Source organism: Panicum virgatum, chromosome 7K, assembly GCF_016808335.1.
Source record: "Panicum virgatum strain AP13 chromosome 7K, P.virgatum_v5, whole genome shotgun sequence".
Classification (NCBI taxonomy): domain Eukaryota; kingdom Viridiplantae; phylum Streptophyta; class Magnoliopsida; order Poales; family Poaceae; genus Panicum; species Panicum virgatum.
In genome coordinates this window covers 34,733,903-34,749,867 of record NC_053142.1, presented here as the reverse complement: position 1 = coordinate 34,749,867, position 15,965 = coordinate 34,733,903, and the positions used below count along the sequence as shown (strand labels likewise).

Here is a 15,965-nt window from a genome sequence, read left to right as displayed (position 1 = left end):
TCTATAATCCAATAAACAACTTTGTGTAAAACTTTTATCTAAATAATGTCAAAAATAATTAAAATATAAATATTAAACGTAAAAATTATAGTTTGTACTCAAAGCTTAAAAATCACAAACTTAGAATACAAAATAAAAGATGTACCCGTATATAATATCTAGCCGTGCAAATATGCGGGTGGCCAACCTAGTTAGTAAGTAATTGGCGTGCATACCAAATCCATGTTATTGTATTTGTATTAAAAAGTACTTACTTATGATTAAAAGTTTGTATTTAAAAAAAAGATATATTAATAGAGTAACAGTTAGTCATAGTCTTGTTCTAAAGAAACAAAATGATGGAGAGGGTAGTTAGAATATTTGACATTTTGGATCAAAAGAAATTGCGTCTTCACATTTATTTCGGTGATGAAGGTATTGTTATAGTATGCCACACAAGGAAAATGAACTTGCTACTTGCACAACTTAATCACATGACGAATATTTAACACATTTTTTTCGAGCAACACGTATTTAACACAAATTGGTATATCAAAATGACCGTGCTACTTACTCCACACCATACTCTCTCTCTGGTTGTGTTCACTTCCAAAATTTCTCAATCCAAACTTCACTATTCACCTGTCATATCAAATCTTTTACCTCATGTATGGAGTATTAAATGTAGATAAATAAAAAAATTAATTGCATAGTTTTGATGTACACGACAAGACGAATCTTTTGAGTCTAGTTAGGTCGTGGTAGGACAACAATTACCACAAACAAACGAAAAGTGCTACAGTGTGGCACAATATCCGATGTGACCCTTTTTACCACTATTTTACGGATCTAAACACAGCCTCTCTCTGAGACGTACTTCCTCCTTCTCGAAAAGAATGCAACTCTCTCTTCCCAAGAAGTCAAATGATTTCAAAATTGACCAAATTTATATAAAATAGCATTAATATTATATTATAAAATAAATATCGTTAGATTAATTATTTAATATAGTTTCATACTAATCTATTTGAAGACATAAATGTTGGTAATTCTTAATATAAATTTGGTCAATTTAAATTGTTCGACTCGAAGCAGAAGTTGTATTCTTTTTTGGAATGGAGTATTACCTTAGGTTAGTGCCACGGCGCTCTTTCGGTCTTTCCGTTGTGGACAAACCTCTTCCAGTACCAGTGCTTCACCCAAATGGCGCCCATGGACTCGAGCGGGATGCCCTTGGTCTCCGGCAGGAAGAGCGCGATGAAGACGGTCATGACGGCGACCCAGGCGGCGTAGTAGGCGAAGGTGGCGTGCTTGAAGCGGCAGAGCATGGCGAGGAAGGACTGCGTCTGCACGAAGGTGAGGCAGAGGCCGATGGAGACGTTCATGGCCTGCCCCGCCGACCGGATGTCCACCGGGAATATCTCGCTCGGGATCACCCACCCCAGCGGCCCCCATGACCACCCGAACCCGGCGGTGTGCAGGCAGGTGAACACCAGCACCGCCACCGCGTAGGGGTGCGCCATGGCCGCCTCGCCGCTCTTGCCGATTTTTGCGCCCATGATCCAAGCAATCCCAACCTTCAAGGATCAAGAAAGAAACTCAGGTCAAAAAGAGGAAGAAAATGTATTATGTATAACAGTATAAGACATTGGCCGCGTCATCTTCATGGCGTAAAGTACTATTTGGAAATACCTGGGCGATGACCATCTGGATGCCGCCGACCATGAAGAGCACCTTGCGGCCGTACCTGTCGATGACGAGGGTGGAGAGCAGGAGGGAGCCCAGGTTGACAGCACCGTTTATGACGGCGCCCATGAGCGCGGCGTTGCTGCCGAAGCCGACGGTGCGGAACACGAGGGGCGCGAAGAAGGCGAGCACGATGACGCCGGTGAGCTGGAAGAACATGGGCACGGCCACGGCGAGCACCAGGTGCGGGCGGTACTCGCGCCGCGTGGCCATCCGGCGGAACGCGCCGTCCTCGCTCCGGCCGCGAGGCCCAGCGAGACGCGCCAGCCCCAGGGGGACCGCGCCGTGGCGTAGTTGACGAGGTTGGCCGTGAGCACCCCGAGCGCGAGGAAGAACTGGTAGCCCGCGGTGAGGGCGCCGCGCCACCGCGACGGGGCCATCTCCGCGAGGAACAGAGGAGCGGCCTGCAATATCGAGAATTAATCACTACGCGACAATTATACGGCCCACGAGTCAAAAAAAGACAATTTTACGGCCCAACCCATATGGATGGGTCAATAATTCTCTCAATATCTACACGCATATATTTATTGGCTAAATTTAGCCGCACAGGCTCTATGGGCCTTTATGTGAAAGCTAGTTAGGTCGCATACCAGATTTCAGGCCCGCGTGCCACGGAGGTACCGTCTGATTACCGCTAAAAAAATCTGGTTTACACCCTTAAATTATTAAAAAAAATTCATTTTTAACTTTTAACTATAAAATTGGATAACAAAAGTCATCCAATTGTTGAAACCGGGTAAATTTGACACCTTAGATGGTTTCGAAGGTGGTTTTGCATTTTGTGAGAATTAAAAATATTCAAATTTAAACTAAAAAAACCATAAGTCTTATTTTTTGTTCCTAAAAATATTCTGTCTATCTCCTAGACGCCACAGAGAATTGAGCATTTTCACATATTTATTTTAAATAAAAAATATAAAATTGGTATCAAAAGTTTTCTAAATATAATCTTTCTTATGTTAGTTATTCATATCATTTTTTATGTTTATAATATTTGGTTGCTTGTAGTTATGTCTATTATTTTTAAATAAGTAAGTTTCAAATAGAGCGATAATAGATAAGTAACATTTTTAGAAAAAAAATGGTACTAGTTTCATATTTTATGATTTGAAATAAATTAGTTTTGACTTTTTACATCTAATTAGTATTTTAAATTTATTTTAAAAGTATAAACCCACCTTCCAAACCACAAAAGGGCTATATTATCCAATTTTACTAGTTGGATAGCTAATGTCATCCGTTTTTTTAGTTAAAAGTTAAAAATTAGACTTTTAGGATAGTTGATGGTGTGAATCAGATTTTTCCAAAAACAAAAGAAAAAACTCCATCCGATCAGACAGCGCCATAAAAAAAAAGACAGCACCATAGAGTGCCACACCTTAGCAACACGCCAACACCTACTCGGCACCAAGCCACCAACTGTATACTCCCTCCGTCCCAGAATATAAGCATTTGTTGACTTTTGCTGATCACGTTTGACCATTCATTTTATTTAAAAAATTTATGAAAATGTAAAAACAATTATGATATACTTAAAATATATACGATGATAAAACATGTCATAACAAAATAAATAATATTTCCATAAATTTTTCAAATAAGACGAATAGTTAAACGTGAATCATGAAAGTCGATAAATGCTTATATTTTAGGACGGATGGAATATATCCGAAGAAGCATTTGGCACGCCACTAGCGACGAGTACAGTTAGGCGATCAGAAAATGGCGATCCGCCATCAGCCGTTGCCCGTCGCGATCAGCATTTTTCCGCTCTAGTACCGTATAGCTCAAGCTTGGACTAGCAAAGTCAACAGAGATTGGAGATCAGCGAGGACAGAGACGGCTTCTCTTTCCTTCTTTTTGTTTGTTTGTTTCTTCCCGTGGATCGTTCGAGCCCACATGCCTGCATCACCAATTTGAAATACTCTACTAGGCAGTCGCGATTATTCAATCGGGACTTGCACATGCCGTTCACACGCGCTTATTTAAGCAAGAATGCGCTTATCTAGCTGTGGCTTCGGAAAATATCTCAAGATTTGTTTACGACTCGCTCAGTCGTTCTTGATATGAAAATTTGTGACCTCGCCGTCGCGGAACCAATCGCAGAAAAGTCTACTGCGACTGCAAGGTCCAATGAGTCCAGTGAAAAACGGCTAGTTTGTGTCATCAGCTCAAGACTTTGGACCGTTCGCTGGCGCGCGCACATGAACGTGACGCACGGTGGAGAAGAAAACTGCGCTGCTGGTGAACTCCCTCCGGGGATGAGATGCAGCTATGTGCAAGGGGCGGCTACTGAGTACTGACCTGGTTGGTGAACCCGACGCCGAAGCCGAGCAGCATGCGGCCGACGATGAGCATCGCGATGTTCACGGCGGCGCCGGTCATGGCGCCGCCGGCGAAGAAGAGCGCGCCGCCCATGAGCATGACGGCCTGCCGGCCCATCGCCCGGCCACGTACAGGGACGACGTGAAGGCCGTCAGCGTCTGGCTGTCGTAGAGGCAGTACTCGTTCCCCTTGGCCGCCGCCATCCGCCTCAGGACGTGCGCGAAGAAGCGCCTCAGGAACGGCTCCATCTCCGAGACGCCGCCTTAATCCAATCAGCATGTCATCAAGGAGTAGAGTCACTCTGTTAGTTCGTTGGCCTTTCTGTAAGATTTCTTCCAGCACAAGAACACAAAAGAGTACTGAAACGCATGGATCGGAGCACTACAGTTCAGAGTTCAGAGCAAGCAAATACAGAAGTTTTGTTTTGAACACCGGACCTGAGATGCCGATGTCGTAGCCGAAGATGAGGCCACCGAGGCGGCCACAAGGCAGCTCATGAACACAGAGAGCGTCAGGCTTCCGCCGTAGTCCGTGGCAGGGCCATCACTCGGAACGATAACACCTCCGGCCATCTCTCCGGCCGTCACCTTTTCCACTCCTAACGAGTAACGAGAGGGCTCTGGCCAATGTCTCCTCCTTTTCAGAGATGCAGGAGGCATATATATATGGACTTCACCTTGTTATTGATTGGGATTATACTATACTTGCACACGTACTATAGAACGGTCACTAATAATATCCTAGTGGCAAGGGGGCGTTTCTTAGTGCGAGCGATCTGTTGACACTGGCTTGAGCTAACCTCGTCTCCAATCTCCAATTCATACGAAAACAAGGTAGCACTGAAAATAATATTGTTGAGCAAAGTTGGGCTACCTAAGAATACCCACTCCAATAGTCCAATCCCTAGTCAAGCCAACCAATCTGTGATTGATGGTTCTAAAGCTAGCAAAGCCCATGTGCAAAGCACAGATCATCATCACTGTCAAACATTGTTGATAGACTCAAATTGTTTTTATCGTATCATAGATGCAAACCGCCAGCAACAGATAAACCCTTAGCCCACGTGCGTGGGCATTGCTAGTTGTTCGCACTGCTAGTCCACCATATTCCAGCATCGCTGCAACCCAGACCGTGCCCAAAGACTCAAACGGCGCCCTTGGTATCCAGTGGGAAGAGCAAACATACAATTGTGATGCTTATTGTAGTAGCAATGTTCTAGATACATCAAGCTAAAAGCAGTCTTACGACGATAGGTGGTCAGATGCCAAGACCAGGGGAAAACCACAGGATCGTTGGTTCAACATGATGGAGCGATTTTGTGATCCAGATTTCATTATCGTGCGTGCAAAGATCATATCTCCAGGTGTGAGCTGCAAGACGAGATTCAATTCAAATTCACCACCGGAAAGATGCTTATTCTCTTGAGAACACTAACAGGCAGCACTATGCAAAATGCAGATGCAATGTTCTAATTCCAGACTAAAATATGGCATAAGAAACATATTCATCCTTCCAGGCAAACTTGAGCATCAGCTTGAGGGTTTCAAGAAATCATTTTGAAAAAACAAATCTCTGTAAGATTAACTGAAAAAAATGCATTCTGGACTCAACAAGATGCAAAGTTGATTATGATCAACTCAACAGCTCCAGTTGAATTTAGGATAAGTTCATATGATTCTAAAATGCAAATTCCAGGTTGAGATTGTCATTCTTCAGAAGTTAATAAATGAAACAGTATTGGACGTATTCAATGTTGCATCATGGACTATTGCAGTATTGCCCAATAAGTAACTACCAAGGGTTTCATATTAAAGAAAAAACTTCTACCAAGGGGGAAACAAGATTTAACCTTCTAGCCAAACGCATATGGGTCGTCAGCATATGGATTCAAGGATCCTTCAGAGAATAATTCACCAATGTTTGCAGGATGAGCGTGGGATCCTGTGGGAACCTGCAGACTGAGGGTAAGTATTGCAAAAATACGCACCTATCGAAAATTGTTATGTCTTGAAAAGTTGCCCTTCAAAAAGTTTCTAATTTAACACTCATGATGAGACACAACATAGAGCAGAGCTGGGTTAATACTTTGGTCTGTATCCAATGCATTTACTGCATGAGGAGTCATAGGCCAAATAGGAAGACCAATCAATATAGCAGTCGTGCAACAAAAGAATAAAAACAACAAAAATAAGGGTGTGGAACGAAGCTCATCAAAATATAGTCACCATGAGTTGTAAGGTATGGCTTATGAGGTCAAATACCAATATTCTTATGTGACAACCTTTAGTAGAAATAGACAATCTAGGACACTCCCAACTAGGGGTGGAATCGAGCCGAGCCTCGATTTTTTTCGAGCTTTCTTCGAAATCAATATATTCGTATTTATTATAGTCTCCCGCATTGTTTGATATGCAACTTCAAATCGAGCATAACGAGCCGAGCCGAGCCTGCCAAAATTGACTTTTGTTCCAAATCAACTAATCTTTATTTTTAAAAAAGAACGAACGTAATCGGAGCAATTTTGAAACGAGCCACCGAGCCAGCTTAACGAGCTTTTTTTCCAGCCCTACTCCCAACAAGATATAGATGATGGCTTATGATGTCAAATACCAATATTCTTATGTGAGAACCTTTAATAGAAATAGCAATCCTAGGACACTCCAAACAAGATATAAATGATAGTTTAGAACATGCTAAAGTACAAAAGGTATTTCTGAATTAACTACAACTCCACAATTGTAAATAAAAAGCTTTCATCCAGTAAAACGTGATAATGTCAGGTTCATTAAGAATTCTTTTTTTTGTGAATTTTGACATATGAATATGAAAAGAAATAAAAAAAATAGTCACTAATACTTCAGAGCCATCATACCTTTCGTATTTTTGTAACATCCTTGTCAGCAGTATTATGCAATGACTTCTGAGTGTTCTGTTCCTGGAATATATTACAGAAAACAAGGATGAAACAGAAAGCAAGTAAAATGCAAATAAAATAAGAGGAATACAGTAAAATCTCGTACACTAATCATGACGGTGCTCCTAGTTTTTCTGCGCTTTGTGATTCTTCCATTTGCTGTTTCAACTTCATATTCATGGTGTGTTACCTAATTTGACAAAAGAAGTGAGAACCTGTGCCATTGGATAACATGAAACTCGCACATTATCTCATTCCCAAAAATGAAACCTGATTTATGCTGCTCAATTCTTTTTCTTAATGAAATGCTTGCCCAAAGGCTATGTTGTTGTTGTTGTAATGAAATGCTTGCCCAGGCAAGTTCTCGAAAAAAATTATGCTGATCAAGACAAAAAAAAAAGAAATTGTGGAAGATTTACCTTTCTGTGTTTAGGAATATCTTGAGACCCTTTCTCTACCTTTCTCAACATGTTTGAAATTGGTGATTGTAGAATCCCAGATATGTTTACATCCTGAAACAAAAATTTTAAGAAAAAACTATAGTTCAACCTTCTGGAAGTAGTGTAATGTGTGCAGTGTATTATCTAGAATAATGGCACCTTACCTTCCGTTTGGTCTCAGGACTTCCCAACTGGAGATCATGTTCTTTTCTTCCATATGGATCTCTCCTCTTCATCGACGAAACAGAGTATTCCTGAAACAATTATGTATTTATTAAGAACCGAGTAACATGTGCAAAAAACAGTGATGATCTAAGCTAGAAAAGGAGGAAAAACTTATGTCTCGCTTACAATAAACAGGTAAAAAGAGCAAGATAGGAATTTGGACCATTAGTCAATTAACCTTGCCGCTTCCAAATGTTAAAACTTGGTATGCATTTTTCTATCGATATTCAAGAAGCACTTTGCCAAAATCTAGAAGGAACATTACCTTACTATTCAGCATATTTCTTACACCACACTATCAGGCAATTTTCTTAGCCACTAGTCCAAATACATGAAGCAAAACGTTTTTTTTTCTTTTATTCTTCTAAAAAATTAGTGATACAATTACTATGTTTAGGGGTTGAGGAAATTCATGATCAGGATGACATATATGAAATAAGCTACTACTACACCAGAATGTAGGATATAGATGTATTGCACGAAGCATTATGTTCATATATTTGCAGGCATCAAACAGTAAATAATTAGGATTACAATCAAATGAAAACTAAGCGTGCCAAAACATCCCAGTGCAGAACAAAAGGTTTCAAATCTACATGTTTCCATAGTTCCATGAATATAACACAAATCAAAGCATAAATATATTCAAGAGTAGAGCCAACAAAGTGCAGAGCAAACTGAGAAACTGATGGTTAATAAGGTATATTTAATTTCTGTTTGAATAATGATTGCACAGCCAAATAAAAAATTAAATAGCATGTTCTTTCATTAGTGCCAGACCCTAAGTGGATTCCAATGTTGACGCTGCTTTTAACAGTTATGTATGACATGCTAGCTTCTGGAACTGAAAAGCATCGAAGGGTGCATTTAATATTATTTATGGTACTGAAAGCTCATGCAATCCAATTAGAACAAGGTTCAATTAATTATGTATGAAATGACGGGTCATAGTGGTGTAGGACATTATAATGTGAAATCTAGGCATTTGCTTCTCCAAGCAGGTGCAAGGATTACATTAGGATGTGAAACCTAGACAATTAATGTAGAACCTCCCTCCACAAAACACCTAATTGCACGAGTTATTCATTCAGTAAGATGATTGGCCTTACTCAGCGAAAACATGCGTGGCTACTTTATTCTGTTCAAGGCTTAGGATGCTATGCAATGAATACACTAAAAGATTGAATATATGGCATATGTGCATCACTTGGTAATGTACAGTATATCAAACTCACAGACAGCACCTTCTTAGAGTTCACTTCTTGGTCGACTTGATTTTCTCCCATTACTTTCCACTGTAACTGTAGTAATGCCCTTTGCTTCTCCTCCTGCACCAAAGAACATTTCAAGTATATATATATATGTATATATATATATATATATATATATATATATATATATATATATACACACACTTCCGTGGACATTACCAAGTACTTCCGTGGACAAAAATGTCAATCATCACCTTTGATTTCTGAAGCTCCAGTTCTTCCTGCATCCTCTGGCATTCTTCCTCATGCTGCATCCTTAGTGATTTTATTTGAAGTTCATGCTCTTTTCTGAGCAATGACAGCCTCTACATATTTATATATATTTCATTAGTATGGAAAACCTCCATGATAAGAGCATCTTGAGGAATTTGTAACTGACCTCCCTCAGTTCATTCTCAGCCTGAGACTGAATGCGCTGCAGTTCTTCTTTGTGATAAGCCTGGAGAGTTGACTCTTTATGCTCATTATCCTGCTGAATTCTTGCCACCTAAAATATCAGCAAACAACCACTTCCATGGTCATTCCAGGAAAAAATATATACACTTACACTCTTACTCAAACTAGCTACTGTGGCATTTAATGATACCATTTTCTGACATACCTATTCTTCATTGTGAAAGTAGCTAAAGTGGAAAGCAAGCAACTAATCAGGATCCAATCCAAGACATTTGTTTATAGAATTCAAAAAGGGGGAGGGTTATAGCAATAACATTTTGGAAGTCTAAAATTGTTTATAGAATTCAAAAAGGGGGAAGAAAAAGGGGGAGGGTTATTGCAATAACATTTTGGAAGTCTAAAAGGGTGTAGGAACGTAAATTTAAAATGCCTTATGCTTTCACTCTGCCAAACATATATAAGCTGCTGCAAGTTAAATGGAAATAAAAGTGTTATTGAAGAATCAAATTTCAACAGCAGTATGCTATGAGCCTTTGTGCCAGATGAATATAAATATATAATGCAAATGCATCTTTTGTGCTCCTCTTTTGTGCTCCTCTCAAGCACCTAGAAAGAAACTTTTAAAACTCTTTACAACCAAAGCTATTTTGGTATGGTTTTCTTTTTATTTACATGCCAAGTCCATTTAGGGACAACTATAGTTTTTTTAAAAAACAAGAACTGGTAATGTTTCAAAGTACTAAACATTTTCAACCGTGAGCTCATAACAGAAAGTTTGACATGCAATTTTGTATCCAAGCTATCATCATATTAACAGGTTGGCTTACTTTGTTCAACTAATCCAGAACTGACATTTTGCATCATTCCATGGAATAGAACATGCATTAAGAAATAGTAAACTTAATTGTTTGAAATAAATAAAATGGAACAAGTTGAACTTACCATTGCGCCGTGTTCCTCCTTAAGACACATCAAATACCTCTCGGAATCTTGCTTGTTCTCTGATAGCTTTTCATTACATTTGTTTTCCATTTCCCTTATGAGCTTCTCTGCCTGAATTCTCAAACATCCATAAAATCATAGCATAAGATTAACTTCAGAATATAAACATCTAGAAACAATAATTTCTGAAATAAGAGCTCGTGTACCTTTTCTTTTTCAGCATTAGTGATTTCTATCTTTTCAAGTTCGTACTTCTTACGAATTTCATTTATTGCCTGTAATATTCACTTGCAAACTGTAATTAATTTGTGATTGAGATGCTAAACTGCTGCACAATCAATAGAAATATGATACCTGGTCATTTTTGAGAGATAGCTCTTTCAAGTGCTTGGATAGCTCTATCTGTTTACCTTCAAGCATGAGATCATACTGTTTTTTTGCCTCATTAAGTTGGCATTCTGTTGCAGCAAGTGATGCTTCGACCTGGACAATGGATTGAAATGGTTGTTGTGTACTTATGTTACTTACTAAACGCCACCTTATAAGATTTAAAAGATCCAATCAGAGCAAACCTGTAATTTCTGGTCCTCCAAAGTCTTCTCTCTCTCTACAGAACAAGTATAAAGTTGCTCCTTCTCATTCAGAACACAGCGGAGCTGGTTGATCTGATTCTCAAGTGTGTCAACCTGCTGGTCACGCTTAGATATCTCTCCTTGGAGAGATTCAGCATTGTTAGATTTCTCTTCCATAACTGACTGCAGTTGGCCTTGAAGCTCCTGATTATCTGATTCTAGCTTCAAAATCTTTTCAAGCAACTCTTGCTGCAGAATAAATATCATGAGTAAGGAATCTTACATGCCATCAATTGTTTTTCAATACGTAGTAAATAATTTTGTAACTGGACACCAATGGTTGACAAACCTTGTGATTTTCAGCAAGGGTAGAATCTTCCAGTAACTTTTGAACTCTACCCTGAAGTTCAGAAGCTAACGTTTCTAACCGACTGATGTTGGAGGCAGAAGTTTCAGCTTCAGACTCTAATCTTCTGATTTTATCTTCAGCCACTTGGCATTCTTCAACATGTTGAACCATAACAATTTCTTGAGTTTTCTGCAATTCTATGATTCTGGACTTCAGTTCTTCGATTTCAATCTTGAGAGCATTGTTCTCTGATGACAAATCTACATATTGCTTTTGGAGATGTTCAAATTTGTCCTTAGAAGATCTTGCTACTAGCATTTTCTCCTCTTGGGCCATTTCATAGAACCTTTCAAATGAACAAAGCAGCCTAGACACATGACTTGACATAGAGGCATGCTCTTTATCTAGCTCAGTTACTTTAGCCATGAAGCCACTAAGCAATTCGTTAAGATCCTTGTTGTCCTTGCATAGTTTTTCAATTTCAAGAATACAGCCCTGATTCCTAAGCTCCAAGTTGTTCTTTTCACTTTCACTGCTTGCTAGGTTTTCTTTCAGGCTGATGCAAACACCATCTTTTTGCTTCAGCTCTTGCTCCATGCATTGCAAGCGGGAGTCGAGACATATCAAGTGGGATTTATTTTCATCAACTGAACCCTCCAACTGCTTGATGAGGGAATCTGCATGCATAAGTATAGTTGTATTACTACAGAGGTTAGTACTTTTGCATGATAAGCTCAACTCAAAGTGGAAATTTTTGGATGAAATATATCATATGCCATTTGGTCAAATGCCCACCATGTTTTTGGAAACAAAATAAGTGGGACTTGGCAACTACTCATCACATTTCTATTTTTCTAATGACTTGCCATTTTCCAGTTTCTTAGTTCTTGTATACTCCTAATGCAATTTAAGCATAAGACCAATACCATGACTGATTCATCATTTGGTACAGATAATCTAAATATACCTTTTTCCTTAATTGTAGTATCATTTGAATACAGTTGTTCCTTGTGAATTCGATCCATTTCTTCTTTTTCTTGTTTGATCTGCAACATCTCCTGTTTCCCTGAATTAAAAAGACAAGAGACAGTTATCACATCATTTCAGAGGTATTAGCACATTGTGGATTCTTCTACCTTTTAACATATCAATGTACACAGAAGTACAGTTGGGGTCTCCCCCGTTGTATATCTTTCAAAAAAAAATGTACACAGAAGTGAAGAATATATCGAAGTTTATAGTGCCAAGTTTATAAGTTTTTGGTTCCATAAAGATCTGCATTAACTTTTACTGGACAGTGGATTGTGCAGAGACTGACCAACCTGCAATGATTTTTTGTTCTGCACACTCCAATTTTGTTGATAAATCATGCAACAGGCAGTTGAATTCATCCAGAGATTTGGAGTTCTTCCCGAGCATCTCCTCGAAAAACTTCTTATCTTCCTCAGCTGTAAGTGTATTGTTTCACCAGTCAGATCAGAACAGAAGGTGGATAAAGTAAATGTCACCATGAACATTACCTTGTTCTGTCTGACTAGCTAGCTGCTGCAGGGTTTCAGTCAATTGATCACACAAGGTCTTTGTTGAGGAGATTTTTGAATCTAAACCCTGCCAGAGCTTCGAATCTTCATTCTGCTTCACCTTAAGCTTTGCATTTTCATTCACAGCTTGTTGAAGTTTTCCCTCTAAAAGGTTTATCTGTTCTGTTGCTCTTCTCAGTTTGGTATGCTGGATTTATATAAGCCATATGTATCAGTAATAAACAATCCAGAAAAATATCAGAATAATATGTTGCTACAGAGAAAAAATGATGCAAGTTGATAAATTCATTTTTTGTGTGAGCCAGTTCACCCTACAACCGGCATCGGCACTGGAATATTTGCACCATGAAAGGTAACTGCAGAAATGATATATAATGTGCCGCTCTGGATCTAACAGAAATATCTGCACAAAGAAGATGGCGCCTTCTTATTATACCCAACATAGATTCCTAAAGGAGACGCCTCGTGTTTAATTAAGTTCAGGACCAGCCCACTAGATGAAAATACAGAACAAAATACAGTGACAAATAAAAGGTGGAGTTTCCCAAATTTTGCAAAGTGAGCAATATTTCAGAGGTCTCTCTCCGGAAAAGTGATTTCGAAGGGCACATACAAACAGGTGAGCAATGTTCAGAGGTATCTCTCAGGAAAAGCTATTTCGAAGGGCACATGCAAATAAAAATGGTGAGAGTGATTCTTTTAGTATTGAAAAAAGAAACATGCTTCTGATTCCAAAATACCAATAGGTCGCATTATTCGACACAAATTCATATATGTAACTTCCAGGGAAATAAACAAGGAAACGTTGCAAATTTAGAAAGTAAAATCACGAGCTTCAGACTAGTTATACCAAGTGCAGCTTTAGAATGGTATCAGTTTATGCTTATGAGGTGCCTATAGTGGTGGAACATTTTCTCTTTCCTATTGGCAACTTGGCATGATTACATGGTTAGATAATGCAAGCCTATCAAGAAAGTTTAGCCAGAACCATTGCATGTCATCTGTTTTACCTGGAGCTGAATTCCATAGCCCCCAAAGCAAGACAGACTACCATAACAGGTACACTAGAAGAGTATATATCTGTCCTACCAGGCTAGCTAACCCCAGGGATGATACAACTGGCACATCCCCATAACAAACAGCTTTGGTATTTTGACGATCAATCAGTAGACAAGTTTCCAGCTAGTAGGGTCATCCAGAGTTCCAGACATACACCAAATCTAAACTATGATGACAGGACAACCGGGATAAATCTCATGAATAACATGAATTCGTGCAATTGAATCATACGAGATAAATCAACTCAGTAAAATCCCACTACAGGGCAAAAATGTTGAGAAATCATACCGCCATTTCCAGATCAGTCTTCACTGAAGCCTGCTCCTTGACCAATTTCTCTGCAACCAAACAAAAATGGCGTGGGAAATCAGTAATAACTCGTGAAGTAAGGTAGCCTTCTCTAACCAAACCGAAGGCAAAAACGAAACCAGAACCTGCTGTGATCTTAAGGTTGGCGAAGCTCCCGTACGAATTGCCTCCAGCATCCGAGGAGGGCTTGGGGTTCGCGGCCTTCATGGCCGTCGAGGTGGACCCAACGAGGGATCGGAACCCCTCGAGGCTCCTAAGCCCCGTGAGCTTCTGCATCCTGTCCACGAAACCCTAGATTTCGCCTGAGGCACAGGACTGCGGCCAAAGCAGGCGCGGACCCGGACATGGGTGTCCAAATAGCTTGCATTAGGGTCCCGGGTGCTCGGCTTCGCACAGCAGGAAGAGAAGGGAAGGAGCGGGTGTACCTGGGGGTTCTCGTCGCCGGCGAAGGACCCGACGAAGACCTGGCGAAGTACGGCGCCGATCGCCCCGGTCACCGTCGCCAGGAAATGAAGAGAGAGAGAGAGAGAGAGAGAGAGAGAGAGGCGAGCGATTCAAACTAAGAAGAAGAGGGGTGGAGTGGACCGCCAATCTCGTGCTTTTTATTCGGTCGGCCCGGTGGGCTGATGGGCTTGGTAGGCTCTCACGCGTTGCTGGGCATGGGGCTTGGCTTGGTGCATTTTATTTTGGAGGGTGTGGGATATTCAAAATGAATCTAAATCATTTTAAAAAAATTCAAATAAATCCAAATATGGTTTATAGAGACCTACTCCACGTTATAATAATTTTCAACTAGTTATGGTTGTCAAAATGATCTTTAAACATGTACTCCTGTTATAGCAACTGTCCTAAAAACTCCTGTTATAGCAACTGTCCTAAAAACTCCTGTTATAGCAACTGTCCTAAAAAGACATGTATGCAAGGTTTTTTTTTCCGACCGGTAGGTCGAAACCACCGCAGTCCGGTAGCGGTAAACCGGTCCAGTTTGAACGGAAATCGGAAAAAATCGGCCAAATTCAAATTTCAAACCAAAAACAATAAACGATAGTTCAATCGGTTTCCACCGATTAGCCGTCCGGTTAGGCCGGTAAACCGCTCCGGTTTGAACGGTAACCGGACTGTTGAAAAAAAACCGACGGTTTTAAAGTGTTTCCCCGGTGTAAAATAAATGAAAATTTTGGCATGAGCTATACACATATTAATGTAAAAGATCACACCAAAACAACAATTTATAATCATGCATACAAACACAATAGTAATAAGCGTGCATACAAATACCATAGTCGCAATCGTGCATACAAATACAATAGTCACTGATACAGATCAATAAAAGTTCAACGTACGAATGGAAAGACCCCCATTTGGGACGCCATTTGGTATTCTGCGGTGGACATCGCATTTAAACCTCGCACTCTAAGCAGCTCAGCCTTGTAGTCTTGCCAAATTTGTCCTGTCCACACCGATGTTGTCTCCCATTCCTGAACTAACATAGTATAAAAATGGGGGGTTTTCCATTCATACACCCATCTCGTCGGTGGCTGTATGCTGATGTCAGGTATGGGATAGTGAAAAGAGTGCGAGATATCGTTATAGGAGGAAGAAGAATATTGTGGAGTGTCGTAGTCCGTCGGTCCAACCGTTCTCCTCTGCGATTGCGGTGCTCCATGGTTGGGGTCCTGAGTAGCATGTGTGAACTGAGTCTCCCCTACAATCAACCATATATCATAATTAGTACTCATAGTCAGAAACATATGTACATATGTAGGGGTAATGTATACCTGTGAAATGAATGGGACCACCACCACCACCACTACCACCAGCACCAGCACCACCAGCATCAGCACCGTCACCATCATCACCATCATCAGCCGAGCTGCTATCCCCAGTCTCCTGA

General features: G+C 40.2%; 1 protein-coding gene and 1 pseudogene across 1 annotated transcript; both read right to left on the bottom strand.

Annotated features, from left to right (window-relative positions):
- Nucleotides 1–444: 444 nt before the first annotated feature.
- On the bottom strand, nt 445–4,750 carry LOC120642256 (annotated as a pseudogene).
- A 92-nt stretch (nt 4,751–4,842) lies between these two features.
- LOC120642255 (synaptonemal complex protein ZEP1-like) lies at nt 4,843–14,645 on the bottom strand. The gene is made up of 20 exons (XM_039918715.1): nt 14,497–14,645; nt 14,197–14,386; nt 14,051–14,100; nt 12,683–12,890; nt 12,485–12,610; nt 12,130–12,228; nt 11,163–11,839; nt 10,814–11,062; nt 10,596–10,724; nt 10,448–10,516; nt 10,242–10,352; nt 9,283–9,390; nt 9,098–9,208; nt 8,877–8,960; nt 7,572–7,661; nt 7,387–7,479; nt 7,074–7,157; nt 6,926–6,988; nt 5,903–6,004; nt 4,843–5,423 (listed from the first exon to the last, which is right to left on the bottom strand). Exons 2-19 carry the CDS (start codon nt 14,345–14,347, stop codon nt 5,906–5,908), a joined length of 2,601 nt encoding a protein of 866 aa, XP_039774649.1. The 5' UTR covers nt 14,348–14,386; nt 14,497–14,645; the 3' UTR covers nt 4,843–5,423; nt 5,903–5,905.
- Between the last annotated feature and the right edge of the window lie 1,320 nt (nt 14,646–15,965).

Excerpts from the sequence above, each read along its gene's own strand:
- LOC120642255 (XM_039918715.1), bottom strand. The coding sequence starts at position 14,347 with ATGCAGAAGCTCACGGGGCTTAGGAGCCTCGAGGGGTTCCGATCCCTC. Across the intron at positions 10,725-10,813 it reads TGGAGGACCAGAAATTACAG|GTCGAAGCATCACTTGCTGC; the intron begins GTTTGCTCTGAT and ends TCCATTGTCCAG. Across the intron at positions 7,158-7,386 it reads ATATTCCTAAACACAGAAAG|GTAACACACCATGAATATGA; the intron begins GTAAATCTTCCA and ends TTGTCAAATTAG.